We start from the raw sequence: 21,333 nt of genomic DNA, 5'->3' as shown, positions 1-21,333 counted from the left end.
TGTCATGCTCCTGCAGTTACACACACAGATTGTAACATATACGTCTGCCGTCCGATAAGTGTGTGTGAGCAGCTATTAGGAATAAAGTACAGGCAAAACTCACTGTATATGCCCCAGGTCAGTGCAGGAGCCTCTTTTTGTGTGACTGTGGTGCTTGATAGGCAATACAAGCTGCTGCTCAGTGTAAGGTCTCTGTGAGGAATCTCTACTGCCAGCTGATAAAATCAAACAATGGGGGTAATTCCAAGTTGATCGCAGCAGGAAATTTTTTAGCAGTTGGGCAAAACCATGTGCACTGCAGGGAGGGGGGGCAGATATAACATTTGCAGAGAGAGTTAGATTTGGGTGGGTTATTTTGTTTCTGTGCAGGGTAAATACTGGCTGCTTTATTTTTACACTGCAATTTAGATTGCAGATTGAACTCCCCACACCCAAATCTATCTCTCTCTGCACATGTTATATCTGCCTCCCCTGCAGTGCAAATGGTTTTGCCCAACTGCTACCAAAATTCCTGCTGCGATCAACTCAGAATTACCCCCAATAAGTAGTGCTGGAGTTTTTTAGTTTTTTTTTTTTTTTTGTCCCTTCCCCTGGATCACTTGGGCAGGCTTTAGAAGTCGCAATAGGAAATGCAGTGCAGGGAATCGGCTCTATCCAGCATTCCTTAACTAGTTTCTCCCTTTAGCGTTTCATCACCTTCTGTGTACTCTCCGTTTAATTCTTTTCTCTGAATCTGGCTTCGGACACTTTGTTTCCTCCGTCACACTCGGTCCTGGTGGTCTCTGTGTTTTGACGTTTGTTCCCTATGGTTTTGTTGTGGCTCTCTCAGTTTCTGGGTTACTGCTTTATCTGGGCTCTTTTAAAGTTGTATTGGCCTACTGGGAGTTGCAGAGAGGAGGGTCTTAAGGCTATAGCTTTAATTTCACTACCAGCTCCTGTGGTACCCATCACAACCCCATTGTGCCAGTGTTCCCCAGCTGGATTCAAAGAAGTAAACGGTAAGTACGCAAAAATCCTCTTTAGTTTTTTGTAAATTGTGACATGTGTTCTTCACATTCTCAGGCAAAAGTTTCCACCAAGAGACTTGGCACTGCAAGGAAAGCAAGAGTTTCTGCTGCAAATACAACTGCTAAAGGGTGAGATTGTAGTTTTGGTGAAGACAAAAACACCTACAGTAACTGGCATTTCAGATACAGGGAGATTTATCAAATCACGGAGTGAGATAAAATGCAAACTAACTTTTCTAGGACAGTCTGTAAAATGATTGGTTGGTACTTCTCTCCACTTTCTTTCCCCAAGCTTGGCTAAATCTCCCCTGTAGTCTAAAGCTTAACACTGCTCCGCTTTTGGTTATTTTCACAGGCTTGGATTTTTCTTTTTCAATATGTAGAGAGAGCTAAAATGCTACACAATGTTTGTTTCTGTATATCCAGTAGCTGTCAAATAGTCTGTGCTGAGTTGTCCTAAATTACACATTTTTAAGCAAATTTAAAACCTTTTGAAACTTTCAAAGAGGCACATTTGGTCTAATGGAAAAGCTATCTGACAAATCACTTGGCATCCTATTATGTACAGCTTACTTGAGCAATGCCCATATAACCATTCCTAGTTAGGGGCAACTAGAACACATACACAATGTCATATTTACTATCACCAATGTATCTTGCATTGCTAATCCTAGTAAGGATGCATGTGGAATATCTTATTCTAAATATTGGTTCATTTACATATGTATTTGTTAATATTAAAAAGAATTGTTTTCAGTCTTTTTTTTTATTTATTTTTTAATATGTCAAACTGGCCATTTAATGATCAGAGGTAACATTAACGATCTCCATGAACATGAAGCTGACTACTTTTTGTAGTTTTGCTAATCCGAGCTGCTTAAATATCTCCGCTAGTGAATGATGCTTATCAACCATTGGTGTGAATACCTATCTCCCGAATGTTTATTTAATACTTGTTTTCTACAGGTTGAGGCAAAAAATCTCCCAGATTTTAAGCGTTAAAATTTTAGTACATAATCTGTTATCTCTGTAATTTCTTGACAAAGCTCACTTTCATTTGTCTGGCTACGTTAACACATCAGCTTCATGAAAGGCTTCTACACAGCCAATGGGGCCAACTGAAAGCTGGAGTCTACAAACATCGACCAAGAACCACTAATGAACTGAAGGCTGCTGCTATATGCTAAGCAATGACGATATCCTATTCAAAATAAAATAAATAAAAAATAAACTATTCCATGCACTTTAATATTTTTTTTAGTTTTGTACTAAAATTTTCAATAGCATTTACCATGCCTTTTTTTATTAACCTTTAAGATCTAGTAGGTGTTTTGTTTTTTTGTTTGTTTTGGCCTCACCCTGTACGGTCTCTAATTTCATACTGGATAACCTTATCCCTGGAAACAATAAGCACAAATAGGTTACATATAATCAGTGGCAAGATTCTGCTGGAAACTCAGCTTTTTCTAGCTGCACAGATTTTCAGACATTACAGTATGGAAATCTTATGTTTTTGTTCATACTTCTATGGGGTGCATTTTAAATGCAGAGTTATTTCCATGACATGATATTCAGTGATGTGTTGGCTAATTGATTTGTCCCAAATGTAGTATCAACCTCAATGCTATTAATCATCCAAGAGTAGGGTGAAGGGGGTTAATATGAAAAAACATTCAATATATTTGAATTTGAAGATTTTTATTTTATTTTTGTTATCCGATTAGTAAAAGAAGCCGTACAACTCCTGCTGGCAGCAGATTGGCAGACGCTTCAGTAGTTGGCTACACCCCAATGGTCACACCCAAAATTGATACCAGGTAACTAGTGTGTGTGTGTGTGTGTGTGTGTGTGTGTGTGTGTGTGTGCACCACCATTCCCAGTGTTATCCCTATGAGTTTTGTTCACATCGTTTTTCTAAGTACGTACTTAAAATATTGTTCTAAAGATTTGTCCGTTTATATACTTTTACAAAGAGGTATACATTTGCCTGTTTGCTATTAATGGCAAAACAGCCTAAAAGTATTTGTTACCATTGTTTAAATGAATATATGACAGATTATGTCCTTCCCGGCAAGTACTCTCCTCTAGCTGATTCTAGCACAGTATACAGAACATCCGGTCCTTTTATATAAAGCCCTTTTAAAACTGATATGGCTTCTAGTTTGTGATTCTTCAGAAAGCATTTATGCAGCAAACACTGACAATTCTCTTTTGCCCTTTTTTAACTTTAGGAACATAAATATTAGTCTTTCCTCTGTAGTTGGTTTCTGAGAGAGTAGTTCACTGGTGAGTGGTATGTAATGTTTTGGTATCACTGATTTCTCTGACGTCCTAGTGGATGCTGGGAACTCCGTAAGGACCATGGGGAACAGCGGGCTCCGAAGGAGACTGGGCACTCTAAGAAAGAATTAGGACTACCTGGTGTGCACTGGCTCCTCTCTCTATGCCCCTCCTCCAGACCTCAGTTAGAATCTGTGCCCGGCTCGAGCTGGATGCACACTAGGGGCTCTCCTGAGCTTCTAGAAAAGAAAGTATATTTAGGTTTTTTATTTTCAGTGAGATCTGCTGGCAACAGACTCAATGCTACGAGGGACTTAGGGGAGAGAAGCGAACCTACCTGCTTGCAGCTAGCTTGGGCTTCTAGGCTACTGGACACCATTAGCTCCAGAGGGATCGAACACAGGCCCAGCCTCGGTCGTCCGGTCCCGAAGCCGCGCCGCCGTCCCCATTGCAGAGCCAGAAGCAAGAAGAACGTCCAGGAAATCGGCGGCTGAAGACTCCGGTCTTCATTAAGGTAGCGCACAGCACTGCAGCTGTGCGCCATTGCTCCCCATGCACACCTCACACTCCGGTCACTGACGGGTGCAGGGCGCTGGGGGGGGGGGGGGGCCTGGGCTGCAATAAGATTACCTTACATTGGCAAAAAATACACATAATATAGTCATTAAGACTATATATGTGTAAAATCCCCTGCCATAAATCCATAAAAAAAAAAAGCGGGAGAAGTCCGCCGTGAAGGGGGCGGGGCTATCTCCCTCAGCACACTGGCGCCATTTCCTCTCACAGCTCCGCTGGAAGGACGCTCCCCAGGCTCTCCCCTGCAGTTTCCAGGCTCAATAGGGTAAAAAAGAGAGGGGGGGCACTAAATTTAGGCGCAAATACTATATATATATATATATATATATATATATATATATATATATATATATATATATATATAGCTGCTATAGGGTAAAATCACTCATTATAGTGTACATCCCTGTGATTTATAGTGCTGTGGTGTGTGCTGGCATACTCTCTCTCTGTCTCCCCAAAGGACTTTGTGGGGTCCTGTCCTCAGTCAGAGCATTCCCTGTGTGTGTGCAGAGTGTCGGTACGGCTGTGTCGACATGTTTGATGAGGAGGCTTATGTGGAGGCGGAGCAGGTGCCGATAAATGTGATGTCACCCCCTGCGGGGTCGACACCTGAGTGGATGGAATTACGTGACAGTGTCAACTCCTTACATAAGAGGTTTGATGACATAGCAGATGTGGGACAGCCGGCTTCTCAGTCCGTGCCTGCCCAGGCATCTCAAAAGCCATCAGGGGCTCAAAAACGCCCGCTACCTCAGATGGCAGACACAGATGTCGACACGGATACTGACTCCAGTGTCGACGACGATGAGACTAGTGTACATTCCAATAGGGCCATCCGTTACATGATTACGGCAATGAAAAATGTGTTGCACATTTCTGACATTAACCCTGGTACCACAAAAAAGGGTATTATGTTTGGGGAGAAAAAGCAACCTGTGGGTTTTCCCCCTTCTGAAGAGTTAAATGAAGTGTGTGATGAAGCGTGGGTTTCCCCCAATTATTAACTGGTAATTTCCAAAAAGTTACTAAGGGCGTACCCTTTCCCGCCAGAGGATAGGATGCGTTGGGAGACATCCCCTAGGGTGGATAAAGCGCTCACATGCTTGTCAAAGAAGGTGGCACTACCGTCTCCGGATACGGCCGCCCTAAAGGAGCCTGCGGATAGAAAGCAGGAGGCTATCCTGAAGTCTGTATATACACACTCAGGTATTATACTGAGACCGGCTATTGCTTCAGCATAGATGTGCAGTGCTGCAGCTGCGTGGTCAGATTCCCTGTCTGATAACATTGATACCCTTGACAGGGACACTATATTGCTAACTGTAGAGCATATTAAAGATGTAGTCTTATACATGAGAGATGCACAGAGGGATATTTGCCAACTGGCATCTAGAATAAATGCAATGTCCATTTCTGCCAGGAGAGTATTATGGACTCGGCAGTGGACAGGTGATGCGGATTCTAAAAGGCACTTGGAGGTTTTGCCTTACAAGGGTGAGGAATTGTTTGGGGATGGTCTCTCGGACCTAGTTTCCACAGGGACGGCTGGGAAGTCGACATTTTTACCCCATGTTCCCTCACAGCCAAAGAGAGCACCGTATTATCAGGTACAGTCCTTTCGGCCCCAGAAAGGCAAGCGGGTTAAAGGCGCGTCCTTTCTGCCCAGAGGCAGAGGTAGGGGGAAAAAGCTGCACCAAACAGCAAGTTCCCAGGAACAAAAGTCCTCTCCCGCTTCCTGTAAGTCCACCGCATGACGCTGGGGCTCCACAGGTGGAGCCAGGTGCGGTGGGGGCCCGTCTCCGGAACTTCAGCGACCAGTGGGTTCGCTCACGGGTGGATCCCTGGGTTCTACAAGTGGTATCTCAGGGGTACAAGCTGGAATTCGAGACGTCTCCCCCTCGCCGTTTCCTCAAATCAGCCTTGCCAACTACTCCCCCAGACAGTTAGGCGGTGCAGGAGGCGATTCACAAGCTGTACTCCCAGCAGGTGATAACCAAAGTACCCCTCCTTCAACAGGGACGGGGTTACTATTCACAATGTTTGTGGTACCGAAACCGGACGGTTGGGTGAGACCCATTTTAAATTTGAAATCCTTGAACACTTATATAAGAAGGTTCAAGTTCAAAATGGAATCGCTCAGGGCGGTTATTGCAAGCCTGGACGAAGGGGATTACATGGTATCACTGGACATCAAGGATGCTTACCTGCATGTCCCCATTTACCCTCCTCACCAGGAGTACCTCAGATTTGTGGTACAGGACTGTCATTACCAATTCCAGACGTTGCCGTTTGGTCTGTCCACGGCACCGAGGGTATTTACCAAGGTAATGGCCGAAATGATGATACTCCTTCGGAAAAAGGGAGTTTTAATTATCCCGTACTTGGACGATCTCCTTATAAAGGCGAGGTCCAGGGAACAGTTGTTGATCGGAGTAGCACTAGCTCGGGAAGTGCTACAACAGCACGGCTGGATCCTGAATATTCCAAAGTCGCAGCTGGTTCCTACAACGCGTCTACTGTTCCTGGGGATGGTTCTGGACACAGAACAGAAAAAGGTGTTTCTCCCATGTAAACCGTCAGGGCGGCACATGAAGCAGGATGGCGATGGCAGAAGCCACAAGGATTCTCCGATGGGTGGAAAATCATGTGTTAGCACTGTCAGCAGTGTTCATTCCGGGAGTGGACAACTGGGATGCAGACTTCCTCAGCAGGCACGACCTCCACCCGGGAGAGTGGGGACTTCATCCATCCAGAAGTCTTCCAAATGATTGTACACCGTTGGGAAAGGCCACAGGTGGACATGATGGCGTACCGCCTCAACAAAAAGCTAAAAAGATATTTCGCCAGGTCAAGGGACCCTCAGGCGATAGCTGTGGACGCTCTAGTGACACCGTGGGTGTACCAGTCGGTTTATGTGTTCCCTCCTCTGCCTCTCATACCCAAGGTACTGAGAATAATAAGAAGGAGAGGAGTAAGAACTATACTTGTGGTTCCGGATTGGCCAAGAAGAGCTTGGTACCCAGAACTTCAAGAAATGATCTCAGAGGACCCATGGCCTCTGCCGCTCAGACAGGACCTGCTGCCGCAGGGGCCCTGTCTGTTCCAAGACTTACCGCGGCTGCGTTTGACGGCATGGCGGTTGAACACCGGATCCTGAAAGAAAAGGGCATTCCGGAGGAAGTCATTCCTACGCTGATTAAAGCTAGGAAAGATGTGACGTAAGACATTATCACCGCATATGGCGAAAATATGTTGCTTGGTGTGAGGCCAGGAAGGCCCCAGCGGAGGAATTTCAGCTCGGTCGATTTCTGCACTTCCTACAGTCAGCAGTGACTATGGGCCTAAAATTGGGTTCCATTAAGGTCTAGATCTCGGCTCTGTCGATTTTCTTCCAAAAAGAACTGGCTTCACTGCCTGAAGTTCAGACTTTTGTTAAAGGAGTGCTGCATATTCAGCCCCCTTTTGTGCCTCCAGTGGCACCGTGGGATCTCAACGTGGTGTTGGATTTCCTAAAGTCGCATTGGTTTGAGCCACTTAAAACCGTGGAGCTAAAATACCTCACGTGGAAAGTGGTCATGCTGTTGGCCTTGGCGTCGGCCAGGCGTGTATCAGAATTGGCGGCTTTGTCATGTAAAAGCCCTTATCTGATTTTTCATATGGATAGGGCGGAATTGAGGACTCGTTCCCAATTCCTTCCTAAGGTGGTTTCAGCTTTTCATGTGAACCAACCTATTGTGGTGCCAGCGGCTACTCGGGACTTGGAGGATTCCAAGTTACTGGACGTAGTCAGGGCCCTGAAAATATGTTTCCAGGACGGCTGGAGTCAGGAAAACTGACTCGCTATTTATCCTGTATGCACCCAACAAGCTGGGTGCTCCTGCTTCTAAGCAGACTATTGCTCGCTGGATCTGTAGCACGATTCAACTTGCACATTCTGTGGCTGGACTGCCGCATCCTAAATCTGTAAAAGCCCATTCCACGAGGAAGGTGGGCTCTTCTTGGGCGGCTGCCCGAGGGGTCTCGGCTTTACAACTTTGCCGAGCTGCTACTTGGTCGGGTTCAAACACATTTGCAAAATTCTACAAGTTTGATACCCTGGCTGAGGAGGACCTTGAGTTTGCTCATTCGGTGCTGCAGAGTCATCCGCACTCTCCCACCCGTTTGGGAGCTTTGGTATAATCCCCATGGTCCTTACGGAGTTCCCAGCATCCACTAGGACGTCAGAGAAAATAAGAATTTACTCACCGGTAATTCTATTTCTCGTAGTCCGTAGTGGATGCTGGGCGCCCATCCCAAGTGCGGATTGTCTGCAATACTTGTATATAGTTATTGCCTAACTAAAGGGTTATTGTTATGAGTCATCTGTTCGTGAGGCTCAGTTGTTGTTCATACTGTTAACTGGGTATAGTTATCACGAGTTGTACGGTGTGATTGGTGTGGCTGGTATGAGTCTTACCCGGGATTCCAAGTCCCTTCCTTATTGTGTCAGCTCTTCCGGGCACAGTTTCCCTAACTGAGGTCTGGAGGAGGGGCATAGAGGGAGGAGCCAGTGCACACCAGGTAGTCCTGATTCTTTCTTAGAGTGCCCAGTCTCCTTCGGAGCCCGCTATTCCCCATGGTCCTTACGGAGTTCCCAGCATCCACTACGGACTACGAGAAATAGAATTACCGGTGAGTAAATTCTTATTTTTGTTTTAGGTTGTTTAAAACACCAGCACTTAGAACACCAGGAATACAGGAACCAGTTTATACTTTTTCAGCGAATGGAAGCCCCCTTGCCGGCATGAATGATTTGTTCATTAATTTACCTGCAAAGAATGGGAAGGTAAGTCTGTATGCTTATGATGCTAAATCGCTGGGATTTCTGCAGTGGCACACATTTGGTTCATCTCTGTTCAAAGATGACACACACTGCCTATCTTGCGTTTTATTTAGCAGTCACATGATTAATAGCGTATCTAAATTATTTCCTGACAACACAGAACATTCGTCTGACGGCTGATGACATTGATGTGAACTTAAGTAGTCTGGACCAGAGGGCACTGGAAAACATTAAGCTTTTATCAGTAAGTTGTTGTTGTTGCTTTTGTATTCTCTCATTATTAAAATTGCTAAAAAAAAAAAAGTTTGAGGCAGTAATATCCTTGTGTAGTAAAACTACTTCCTCTTCCAGTCTCGACAGCACTTCACTACATTATAGACTGTGCAGCTCTAATGTCTTGCTTCATACATATACTGATAACAAGGTGTAGAGACACTCTTCCAGGAGCATTATCTGTAGTAGGATTGATTATCGGTTTGTGCGTGTTTTTACACGCATGCTATTTTTGGTATGTCTATTGTGCATTATTCATCTCTATTAAATTGGCTTCCATTCTTTTTTAACTGTTATGCCTGGAAAAGGGAGTAATTCCAGGTCCCACTCTATACTTGTCTAAAACGTCATATTAAGTGGCCCAACTGATGATAGATTGTCGCAAGCTTATCCGTTGACCTAGCAGAACTGATCTGGCCTAAATCCATTGCACAGTTCATTTCAGTGTTCATGTAGCAATTCAGCTGAGCCTGCAACATCTGGCCCTGTTTATTGAAAGAGCTTGGGCAAGGGTGCATGCACAATGCTTTACTTTGTCAGTGCAAGGACTGGCAAGACTGTCCTTAGAAAGCATTGTAGAGCATCACATGCTGTTTCTTGTAAGCATCCGAGTCTGACCATTGTTCCACTCTGGCAAAGGTCTGACTTAAAGCTCTTTCCAAGAGGAAGGTGAGGTAGCAGAGGATTCTAGCCTAGATAATCTCTTGTGGGTTGATAAGGATTCTAAAATGCCATAGGGTGTGGATGACTTAGTGCATGCATTAACCATCCAGACTAGCGAGGAGTGAGAGGAAAGTGGGGAAGTAGTGAGTATATGCTTCCTTCTTACTTTGGCATTGTTGCCTTTTTCCGGTGATATTTTATTCAGCCCAGAATTGGACATGGTCATTAGCCAGGCTACAGATGGAATGGGGTTATCCTACCAGTGAAATTACTTAAAGGGTATGGTCCTAATTTCCTGACCCCGGCTAAAAAGAATGTCCAGTGAAAATTTTCTGCTCTTCAGGGAAGGTTATCAAGAATAAAAAAAAAAAAGGGGGTTTCCGAAGAACCCAACAGTGGGCAATCTACCCACCAGGGCTCGGCTGTTGTGGGAGCCCAACCTGCTTCTTTTTTTGTGAGGTCTTCCAGTTCCACTTCAAATTCCTGGCAAGAAACATTGTTGGTCGATAATATTTACTCAAGCTTTGATCTCTATAAGGTGGTTTTTCATGATCAGCTGTTTCGTACGTCATATCGCGAAACATCAGGTGTATTAAGACGCCATTCACACTTTACTGTCTGCAGGGGATATAATTCTAGTTCCAGGAAATGGATGACAAGACTTTTATTCAAGCCTGTTCTTGTTCCCGAAGTCAAGTCAATTTGTACAGCCCATTTCTCATGTCCTAGGGGATATTGGGAATCCATTTAGTACCATGGGGTATAGACTTTTCCACTAGAAGCCCTGAGCACTTTAAGAAATTGATAGTGTGCGCTGGCTCCTCCCTCTATGCCCCTCCTACCAGACTCAGTTTAGAAAATGTGCCCGGCGGAGATGGTCACGTCTCTGGAAGCTCCTGCAGAGTTTTCTGTATTTGTTATATTCAGGCAGGACTGCCTGCTTCGTGGGACTTAGGGGGGTGAGCGGCCCAACCTTTCTCTGGGTTAATGGTCCCGTTCCCTGCTGACATGACACTAGCTCCTGAGGGAACTATTCGCAAGCCCCACCATGGCGAGCATACATTCCCACAGCACGCCGCCACCCCTAACAGAGCCAGAAGAATGAAGAGTGGTGAGTACTAATCCGGCGTCCCAGTTAGCGGGTCGCCGGCCATTACGGTGGTATGAGCGTACGGAGACGCACTGCTTCTAAACAGGGTGGGCTGCGTCTCTGGCTGTGTACGGACACAGACGATGAACAGCGGACACAGTACCCAGACTGGCAACATAGCCATAAAAGGAGTCTGTCTCCATTTTATGCACAAGACACATACAGCCAGTATAAAAAAGTGCGGGGCTTCACTATGAGCGGATCCAGCAGCTCACCAGTGCCATTTTCCCTCTGCAGCTGACACAGACGCTGACTGACAGGGACGCGCAGATCCTCCAGAGAGACTCCGGATTACCTCGGTGGTACCAGGGGATCATAGCAGGGGGGGATTGATTGTTAGTGTACTAAGTCCCTAATCTAGGTACTTAGTCTTCGACCTGGCTAAGCTTTGCATTAGTGTTAAGGGCGTCGTGTGCTGGTTCCATACTCCATCTGTGTCTTCCTGGAAGGGCTCATTGTAGGTTATTTGTGCATTTAACCTTTTTTCCTGTGTGTGCGTGTGCTGTCACTATATAGTATGTCAGGCAAAGAGTGTGCTTCATGTAAAGCACAGTGTTCCTCTTCCCCAGGGCGTTCACTAGTGTGTACTCAATGTAGTGTCCCTTCCAAGGCTAGTGGGGCAGAACCAGCATGGCTGGACTCTGTTAGGGGAATGATTTCCACAATCTACTAAGTTATCTCGGAATGAGAAAGAGACGCAATACTTAAGACAATCTATTACTGAGTTTATGAAAAGAGACTCTGTACCCAAACCAGCTTCTCAGTCCCCTGCCATTTGTCCGCAAAAACGCATTTTGGCCATATCCTGCAGTCTGACTCAGATGATGAAGGATCAGACATGGAGGAGGGTACTTTGTTGCAGGGAATAGAGGCTCTTATAGAAGCGATCAGAGAAGGTCTGAATATCCCTGATAAGGTGACAGAGGAGAGTGAGGAATCTTATTTTAATATAAAAAAGAAATCCTCAGTCACTTTTCCTGTGTAAAAGGAATGAAATACCCTGTTTTGAAGAACCATGGGTTAATCCTGATAGGAAGTTTCAAATTCCTAAACTGTTATCATCCTTTCCTTTCCTCCTGAGGATAGGAAAAATGGGAAAATCCACCAAGAGTAGATGCATCAGTATCCAGGCTCTCACGGAAAATTGTATTGCCTGTAACTCCCTGAAACACGCGGCTGACCGCAAGATTGAGACTACTCTGAAATCTTTATATACAGCTGCGGTGATGAGCCTAAGACCCACTAGAGCATGTGGGTGGCCATTGCTAAATGGTCGGGTAACCTAATTGAGGGGTTAGATAGCTTACCTCAAGGGGAGATTGTTTTACTCCTGCAACATATACAGGACTCTGCAAACTTTATGGTGGAAGCCATAAAACAAATAGGCTTGCTTAATGCAGGCACTACAGCTATGGCAGTGTCTGCACGCAGGGGTCTATGGCTACGCCAGTGGACAGCGGATGCGGTCTCCAGGAAAGGCGTGGAAGGCCTACCTTTCACAGGTGAGGCCTTATTTGGAGATGAGCTAGATAAATGGATCTCCAAAGCTACTGCAGATAAGTCCACATACCTTCCTTCTGCAGCTAACCCAGCTAGGAAGGCCTACTCAGGACCCAATTTACAGTCCTTTCGGACTGCCAAGTTTAGGGGCAAGCCCAGAGGTTCTTCTACCGCCACCAGAGGCGCTAGAGGTAAACCACACAAACCAGAAGCTGCCGGATCACAGGAACAGGGCTCAAGCTCTGTTTCCTCAAAACCTTCAGCATAACGGTGGACCGAGATGCCTGGAAGACTGGCAGGTGGGAGCCCGGCTAAAATTCTTCAGTCACATCTGGACAACATCGTACCGGGATCCCTGGGTCATAGATCTTATTTCCCAGGGCTACAGACTGGAGTTCCAGGACCTCCCACCTCACAAATTCTTCAAATCGGACTTACCAGTTTCACAAGAGTATAACTTTACAGAACGCCATTCAAAAACTGGTACAGACCCAGGTCATTTTTCCAGTTCCACCTAATCTGCAAAACAAGGGGTACTATTCCAACATGTTTGTAGTACCGAAACTGGACGGTTTGGTGAGGCCGATTCTGAACCTCAAGTCGTTAAACCCGTACTTACAAGTGTTCAAATTCAAGATGGCGTTTCTGAGAGCGGTGATCTCGGGTCTGGAGGAGGGGGAATTCCTAGTCTCTCTGGATATCAAGGATGGGTACCTTCACATTCCGATCTGGCCGCCACATCAGGCTTATCTACGATTTGCACTGCAGGACTGTCGCTACCAGTTCCGGGCCCTGTCATTTGGTCTCTCCATGGCACCGAGAGTGTTAACCAAAGTGATGGCAGAGGTGATGTTTCTACTCCACAAGCATGGAGTGGACATAATTCCGTACCTGGACGATCTTCTGATAAAGGCACCATCCAGGGAGTGGTTGTTGGACATCATTGGCCTCTCAACCAGACTACTCCTGGATCACAAGTGGATTCTGAACCTACCAAAATCTCACCTGGAACCGACACAGAGGCTTCCTTTCCTGGGAAATTATACTGGACACACTCAGTCTCCGAGTGTGTTCCTTCCCTTGGAAAAGGCTATGGTAATCCAGTCGATGGTTCTGCTACTTCAGTCTTTGGATGTTGTGAGAGGGCTTTGAAGGTTTATGTAAAGAGAACAGCTCGTCACAGGAAATCTGAATCGCTGTTTGTTCTCTATGATCCCAATAAAATTGGGTGTCCTGCTTCAAAGCAGTCAATTACACGCTGGATCAGGCTCACTATCCAGCATGTTTATTTCACGGCAGGCTTGCTGGTTCCAAAATCTGTACAGGCCCACTCTACTAGGTCGGTGTGTTCTTCGTAGGCGGCTGTCCGGGGTGTCTCTGCTTTACAGCTCTGCCGAGCAGCTACTTGGTCCGGTTCGAACACGTTTGCTAAGTTCTACAAGTTCGATACTTTTGCCTCTGAGGACCTTCAGTTTGGTCAATTAATTCTGCAGGAACCTCGGCGCACTCCCATCCGGTTTGGGAGCTTTGGTTCTTCCCCATGGTACTAAATGGATTCCCAGTATCCCCTAGGATGTAAGAGAAAATAGGATTTTAATTACCTACCGGTAAATCCTTTTTTTGTATTCCATAGGGGATACTGGGCGCCCGCCCGGTGCTTAATTCTTCCTGCACTGTTACTTGGTTAAGTATTCTGGTTTGTTCAGCTTTTGCTGCTCCTGTTCCAAGTTTGGTTAGCATGACTTTCCTCTTGTGTGTGCTGGTTCGTTATCTCACCACTTTCCTTATCTAACCTTCTCTCAAAGTAATGTCCGTCTCTTCGGACACTGTTTCCTAGACTGAGTTTGGTAGGAGGGGCATAGAGGGAGGAGCCAACGCACACTATCAACTTCTTAAAGTGCCCATGGCTCCTAGTGGACCCGTCTATACCCCATGGTACTAAATGGATTCCCAGTAACCCCTACAGACTACGAGAAAAAGATTTACTGGTAGGTAATTAAAATCCTGTTTTTAAACCTAGAGTCCTTTAGCGCCTGAGCTCGTGGGGACAATTTCAAGAAAATCATTGATCTGTTCTAGACAACATGAGCTCCTGTATCCATGGGTGGCAAATATGTTTATTTACATTTTCCAATCTGAGAACCACTGATGCCTTGTTAGATACGCAGTTGTGTATTACTTTTGTGCGCTTCCATTTGGTCTGGCTACTATTCCAAAGGCATTCGTAATGTTCATGGCAGTTATGGCTTATTTTTAGGTCTGGGGGTTTGAGCATCCCTTATTTTATGATCTCTTGTTTATTTATGTTTCAGTAACATTAGCAAATGATACATGAAAGTTCTGCGGAAGATAGTTAAAATTTTCATAGCCATGCAATTTCCATCGTTTCACTTCATAGCATCTAGATTAATCAAGTTTAGAAAAAGGAACAAGTTGCCCCCTCGTTTGAGTAGACTAGTCGCCTGTCTTGATTGCTTCATTTGTAAAGGGACGTTGTCCTTCATCATGTTTGTTATGCCATATGAGACTATATCATCGAAATCAAATGCCAGTCTTTGGAATTGGGGAGGGGGGGGGCTATTTCCCTTCATTGCTGGTTTTGTGTTCAGTGGTCTCTAGCAGAAGCAAAGCTTTCAAATCGTTTGGTTATTAAGGGCAGTGTTTAAACGTTCTAGTTCACACACATCCTATCAAACAGACATTATTTGATGTTATCTCAGCTGGACCAAAATTTTGAGTGATTTGCTCAAAGACAAAGGGTCCACAAAACTTTCTGGTAGACGCCAATAACAGATCAAAATCCTATGGAACAATCTGTTTCATCCAGTGTCAATGCTGCTTACTCTGTCAAAAAGAGATAAGGTTAAGGTGGTATTGGTGGCACGGGACTGGCCAAGGTGCACATGGCACATACATATCTCAAGATATGTTATTCCATCACAACATTTTCCTTGAAGGAGGGGACTGGTAAACCAAAAGCAATTTTGCTGTCTGAAATGTAAAAATTTTGCCTGTTTTTTTTTTTTTTTCTTTTTTTAGCTCTTTGTAACTTGAAGCTCTGGCCCTTTAGAACATGCTTAAAGCTAGGAAACCTGTCTCTACAAAACAATAATACAGCCCAACAAAAAAATTGTTTCTCTGCCAAGAACATTTGAGTGAAGTTAGGGTATTTTGTGGTTGCTCAATTCAAAAATGAAAATTTCTCTTACGTACTAGAGGATGCTGGGGACTTTGTAAGGACCATGGGGTATAGACTGGCTCCGCGGGAGACATGGGCACTATAAAGAACTTTAGAATGGGTGTGCACTGGCTCCTCCCTCTATGCCCCTCCTCCAGACCTCAGTTAGATCGTGTGCCCAGAGGAGACTGGGTGCATTACAATTTTGTTAGGTTTTTTATTTTCAGGGAGCACTGCTGGCAACAGGCTCCCTGCATCGTGGGACTGAAGAGAGAGAAGCAGACCTACTTAAATGATAGGCTACTGGACACCATTAGCTCCAGAGGGAGTCGGAACGCAGGTCTCCCCTCGCCGTTCGTCCCAGAGCTGCGCCGCCGTCCTCCTCACAGAGCAGGAAGATAGAAGCCGGGTGAGTATAAGAAGAAAGAAGACTTCAAAGGCGGCAGAAGACTTCAGATCTTCTCTGAGGTAACCATTGCTCCCACACACAACACACACGGCAGGCACTTAGGGGGGGGCGCCCTGGGCAGCAATTTTAAACCTCTAGGACTGGCTAAAATGAATATATAGGCTCAGAGGGCTGTATATAGTAAATCCCCTGCCAGTATTTAAAAAATCGAGCGGGACTGAAGCCCGCCGCTGAGGGGGCCGAGCTTGATCCCTCAGCACTAACCAGCGCCATTTTCTCCACAGCACGCTGCAGAGAAGCTGGCTCCCCAGACTCTCCCCTGCTGAACACGGTGACACAGGGCAGAAAATGGGGGGGGGGGGGGGGGGGGACTTGTAAGGCGCAGTGGGTGTATTATATGCACATAATTATATAAAAGCGTTATTTATCTGGGAATTGGTTTTTCAAGTGTCAGTTGGCGCTGGGTGTGTGCTGGCATACTCTCTCTCTGTCTCTCCAAAGGGCCTTATTGGGTATCTGTCTCCATATAAATATCCCTGTGTGTGTGGGGGTGTCGGTACGAGTGTGTCGGCATGTCTGAAGCGGAAGGCTCTTCTAAGGAGGAGGTCGAGCAGATGATGGTTGGACATGTGGAATGTTTTAAATGCAAATGTGACATTAGTACATAAAAGGGTGGACAAAGCAGAGTTCAGGGAAAAAGCAGGGAGTCAATCCATGGCTTTGACTGTGTCACAGGGCCTTTCAGGGTCTCAAAAACGTCCCCTATCCCAGATAGAAGACACTGATACCGACACGGATTCTGACTCCAGTGTCGACTACGATGATGCAAGGTTACACCCAAGGGTGGCAAAAAGTGTTAATTATATGATTATTGCAATAAAAGATGTTTTGCATATCACAGATGACCCCTCTGTCCCTGACACGAGGGTACACATGTTTAAGGAAAAGAAACCTTAGGTGACATTTCCCCCATCTCATGAGCTGAACGCATTATTTGAAAAAGCTTGGGATAATCCAGACAAAAAACTGCAGATTCCCCAAAGAATTCTTATGGCGTATCCTTTCCCGGCACAGGACAGGGTACGGTGGGAATTCCCGCCCAGGGTAGACAAGGCTTTGACGCGCTTATCCAAGAAAGTGGTGCTACCGTCCCCAGACACGGCAGCCCTCAAGGATCCTGCTGATCGCAGACAGGAAATGACTTTAAAATCAATTTATACACATACGGGTGCTTTGCTCAGACCGGCAATAGCATCGGCTTGGGTTTGTAGCGCGGTAGCAGCTTGGACAGATACCTTGTCAGCTGATATTGATACCCTAGATAGGGATACCATTTTATTGACCTTAGGTCACATCATAGACGCAGTCTTATATATGATGGATGCTCAGAGAGACGTCGGCCTACTAGGTTCAAGGGCCAACGCCATGGCGATTTCTGCTAGGCGAGCACTGTGGACCCGCCAGTGGACGGGTGATGCCGACTCAAAGAGGCATATGGAAGTTTTACCTTACAAGGGTGAGGTTTTATTTGGGGAAGGTCTCGAGGATCTGGTTTCCACAGCTACCTCGGGTAAATTTACTTTTTTGCCTGATGTTCTCCCACAGCAAAAGAAAACGCCACAGTATCAGATGCAGTCCTTTCGGTCGCATAAGTCCAGAAGAGGTCGGGGCTCTTCCTTCCTCGCCAGAGGTAAGGGTAGAGGGAAAAGAATGCCTGCTTCGGCCAGTTCCCAGGAACAGAAGTCCTCCCCGGCTTCTACTAAATCCACCACATGATGCTGGGGCTACACTGAGAGAGTCCGCTCCGGTGGGGGCACATCTTCGACTCTTCAGCCACCTCTGCTGTCTTTCTTAGGCATGATTCTGGACACAGAACAAAAGTGTTTTTCTCCCGATGGAAAAAGCCCAGGAACTCCAGAACATGGTCAGAGACCTGTTAAAACCAAAAAGAGTGTCAGTCCATCAATGCACTCGAGTACTGGGGAAAATGGTGGCGTCCTACGAGGCCATCCCCTTCGGCAGGTTTCATGCGAGGACTTTTTAGTGGGACCTTCTGGACAAGTGGTCTGGGTCCCACCTTCAAATACATCAGAAAATAACCCTGTCCCCCAGGGCCAGGGTGTCTCTCCTGTGGTGGCTGCAGAGTGCTCACCTTCTAGAACAGCGGTGGCCAACCAGTGGCTCTTGAGCCGCATGTGGCTCTTTCTTCATTCAAATGTGGCTCCCAACACTCAAAATCACATGACCACAATAGATACGGAAACTGCTGCACTCCAGCCAGACACACAGCAGCACTGCGGGCAATGAGAATTGAGGGAGTCAGATAGATAGTAGAGGTGAGACACCCACTGGCAAACAGGACACATAAGGGGCTGCTGCAATGTCACGAGTTGTAGGGGCTGTCGTGACACAAGGGGGAGCTGGCTGGAGTGACACAGGAGGGTGCTGGGAGTAGTGACACATGGGAGAGCTGGCTGGAGTGACAGGAGGGTGCTGGGAGTAGTGACACATGGGAGAGCTGGCTGGAGTGACAGGAGGGTGCTGGGAGTAGTGACACATGGGAGAGCTGGCTGGAGTAACAAAACGTATTTTATACCAGGGGCGTGGTCTATTAGGCACAAGGCCCCATTTTTGAACGCGGATCTTTGGCTTGATGTCAGCTCTTTGACATACCGAACTCGATATTTTTTGGCTCTTTGTCTCTGACTGGTTGGCCACCCCTGTTCTAGAAGGTTGCAGGTTCGGCATTCAGGACTGGGTTTTGGTGACCACGGACGCGAGCCTCCGAGGATGGGGAGCAGTCACACAAGGAAGGAATTTTCAGGGACTGTGGTCAAGCCAGGAGGCTTGTCTACACATCAACATACTGGAATTAAGGGCCATATACAACGACCTACGACAAGCGGAGACTCTTCTTCGCGACCTACCGGTTCTGATTCAAACAGACAACAGCACAGCCGTGGCTCATGTAAACCGCCAAGGCGGGACAAGGAGCAGAGTGGCAATGGCGGAAGCCACAGGATTCTGGGCAAAAAATCACGTAAGCGCTCTGTCAGCGGTATTCATTCCGTGAGTGGACAACTGGGAAGCAGACTTCCTCAGCAGACACGATCTCCATCCAGGAGAGTGGGGACTTCATCAAGAAGTCTTTGCAGAGATAACAAGTCTTTGGGGACTTCCTCAAATAGACATGATGGCATCACGCCTCAAGCAAGAAGCTTCGGAGGTATTGTGCCAGGTCAAGGGACCCTCAGGCAGTAGCGGTGGACGCCCTGGTGACACCATGGGTGTTTCAGTCGGTCTATGTGTTCCCTCCTCTTTCTCTCATCTCAAAAATATTGAGAATCATAAGACGAAAGAGTACAGACAATACTCATTGTTCCAGATTGGCCTCGAAGGGCCAGGTATTCAGATCTTCAGGAGACGCTCACAGAAGATCCGTGGCCTCTTCCTCTCAGGGAGGACCTGTTGCAGCAGGGACCCTACGTGTTCCAAGACTTACCGCGGTTACGTTTGACGGCATGGCGGTTGAACACCGAATCCTAGCGGGGAAGGGTATTCCGGAAGAAGTCATCCCTACTCTGATAGAGGCTAGGAAGGAAGTGACGGCGAAACATTATCACCGTATCTGGAGGAAGTATGTATCTTGGTGTGAAGCCAAGCATGCTCCTACGGAAGATTTCCACTTGGGCCGTTTTCTCCTCTTTCTACATCCATGAGTGGATATGAGCCTAAAGTTAGGCTCCATTAAGGTACAGATTTCGTCCCTATCTATATTCTTCCAGAAGGAATTTGCTTCTCTCCCAGAAGTCCAAACTTTTGTAAAGGGAGTGCTACGCATCCAACCTCATTTTGTGGCACCATGGGACCTTAACGTGGTGTTACAGTTCCTAAAATCTCACTTGTTTGAACCTCTTCAAACAGTTGAATTAAAGTTTCTCACTTGGAAAGTGGTCATGTTGTTGGCCTTGGCATCTGCTAGGCGGGTGTCCGAATTGGCGGCCTTATCTCATAAGAGCCCCTATCTCATTTTCCATGAGGATAGAGCAGAGTTGAGGACTCGTCCTCAATTTTTGCCTAAGGTGGTGTCATCGTTTCATATGAACCAACCTATTGTGGTGCATGTGGCTACGGGAGACTTGAAGGATTCCAAATCCCTTGATGTAGACGGGGCCTTAAAAATTTACGTAGCCAGGACGGCTCGGGTTAGGAAAACAGGCACTGTTTGTCCTGTATGCAGCCAACAAGGTTGGCACTCCTGCTTCTAAGCAGACTATTGCTCGCTGGATCTGTAACACGATTCAGCAGGCTCATTCTACGGCTGGATTGCCGTTACCATATTCAGTAAAGGCCCATTCCACTAGGAAGGTGGGCTCTTCTTGGGCGGCTGCCCGAGGCGTCTCGGCCTTACAGCTTTGCCGAGCAGCTACTTGGTCGGGTTCAAACACTTTTGCAAAATTCTACAAGTTTGATACCCTTGTGTTACAGGTAAGATCAGTCGTTGGCTGATACTGTTTTGTTCATACTGTTAACTGGTTGCGTATATTCCAGGTTATACGGTGTGGATGGTGTGGGCTGGTATGAATCTTGCCCTTGGATTAACAAAAATCCTTTCCTCGTACTGTCCATCTCCTTTGGGCACAGTTTCTCTAACTGAGGTCTGGAGGAGGGGCATAGAGGGAGGAGCCAGTGTACACCCATTCTAAAGTTCTTTTATAGTGCCCATGTCTCCTGCGGAGCCCGTCTATACCGCATGGTCCTTACGGAGTCCCCAGCATCCTCTACGGACTAGGAGAAAAAGATTTACCGGTTGGTTTAAAATCTTATTTTCTCTTGCGTCCTAGAAGATGCTGGGGTCCACATTAGTACCATGGGGATAGACTGGTCCACTAGGAGCCACTGGTACTTTAAGAGTTTAACAGTGTGGGCTGGCTCCTCCCTCTATGCTCTTCCTACCAGTTTTTAGAAAAAATGCATGGAGGAGCCGGTCACAGCTAGGGGAGCTCCATAGGAGTTTTTCTAGTTTTGTTGTATTTATTAGCGTTAGGCACAGAGAGGCTGCTGGCAACAGTCTCCCTGCGTCGTGGGACTTATGGGGGGGAAGTAGTGTCCAACCCTGAGAGGTTAATGGCCACTATCTCCGCTGACAGGACACTGAGCTCCTCAGGGTGATGATCGTTAGCCGCCCCAGGCGACCGCTCACTCCCGCAGCATGTCGCCAACCCCTAACAGAGCCAGAATATTCCGGTAGTGAGTGAGTCACCAGCCCCCACAGCAAGCGGGGAGCCGGTGTGAAGATGGCGGCAACAGGGTGGCAGCGCAGTGCTAACTGCGCTCCAGAGGCTCAGCGGTACACAGTGGGGCGTCCTGAGCCAGCGCCTTATACCCTACACTGGTCACCAAGGCTGCCACCATATTTCCTCAGGCCAGTATAAAGATATGAAGAGCGGGAAGCAGCGCCATGTTAAAGGGGCG

At 46.6% G+C, this 21,333-nt stretch overlaps 1 protein-coding gene across 4 annotated transcripts in view; it reads left to right on the top strand.

Moving 5' to 3' along the window:
• CDCA8 (cell division cycle associated 8) overlaps positions 1-21,333 on the top strand; it is a 151,883-nt gene that overhangs the window by 117,998 nt on the left and 12,552 nt on the right. For all 4 annotated transcript variants that reach the window (XM_063954341.1, XM_063954343.1, XM_063954342.1 and 1 more), the window contains 4 exons: positions 1,063-1,136; positions 2,732-2,824; positions 8,562-8,688; positions 8,846-8,929. In XM_063954341.1, the coding sequence (XP_063810411.1) occupies positions 1,063-1,136; positions 2,732-2,824; positions 8,562-8,688; positions 8,846-8,929 (378 nt within the window). The remainder of the gene's footprint in view (positions 1-1,062; positions 1,137-2,731; positions 2,825-8,561; positions 8,689-8,845; positions 8,930-21,333) is intronic.

This window comes from Pseudophryne corroboree, chromosome 2 (genome assembly GCF_028390025.1).
Source record: "Pseudophryne corroboree isolate aPseCor3 chromosome 2, aPseCor3.hap2, whole genome shotgun sequence".
Classification (NCBI taxonomy): Eukaryota; Metazoa; Chordata; class Amphibia; order Anura; family Myobatrachidae; genus Pseudophryne; species Pseudophryne corroboree.
Note: the sequence above shows the minus strand (reverse complement) of the source record. Positions and strands in the feature narration are given on the sequence as shown.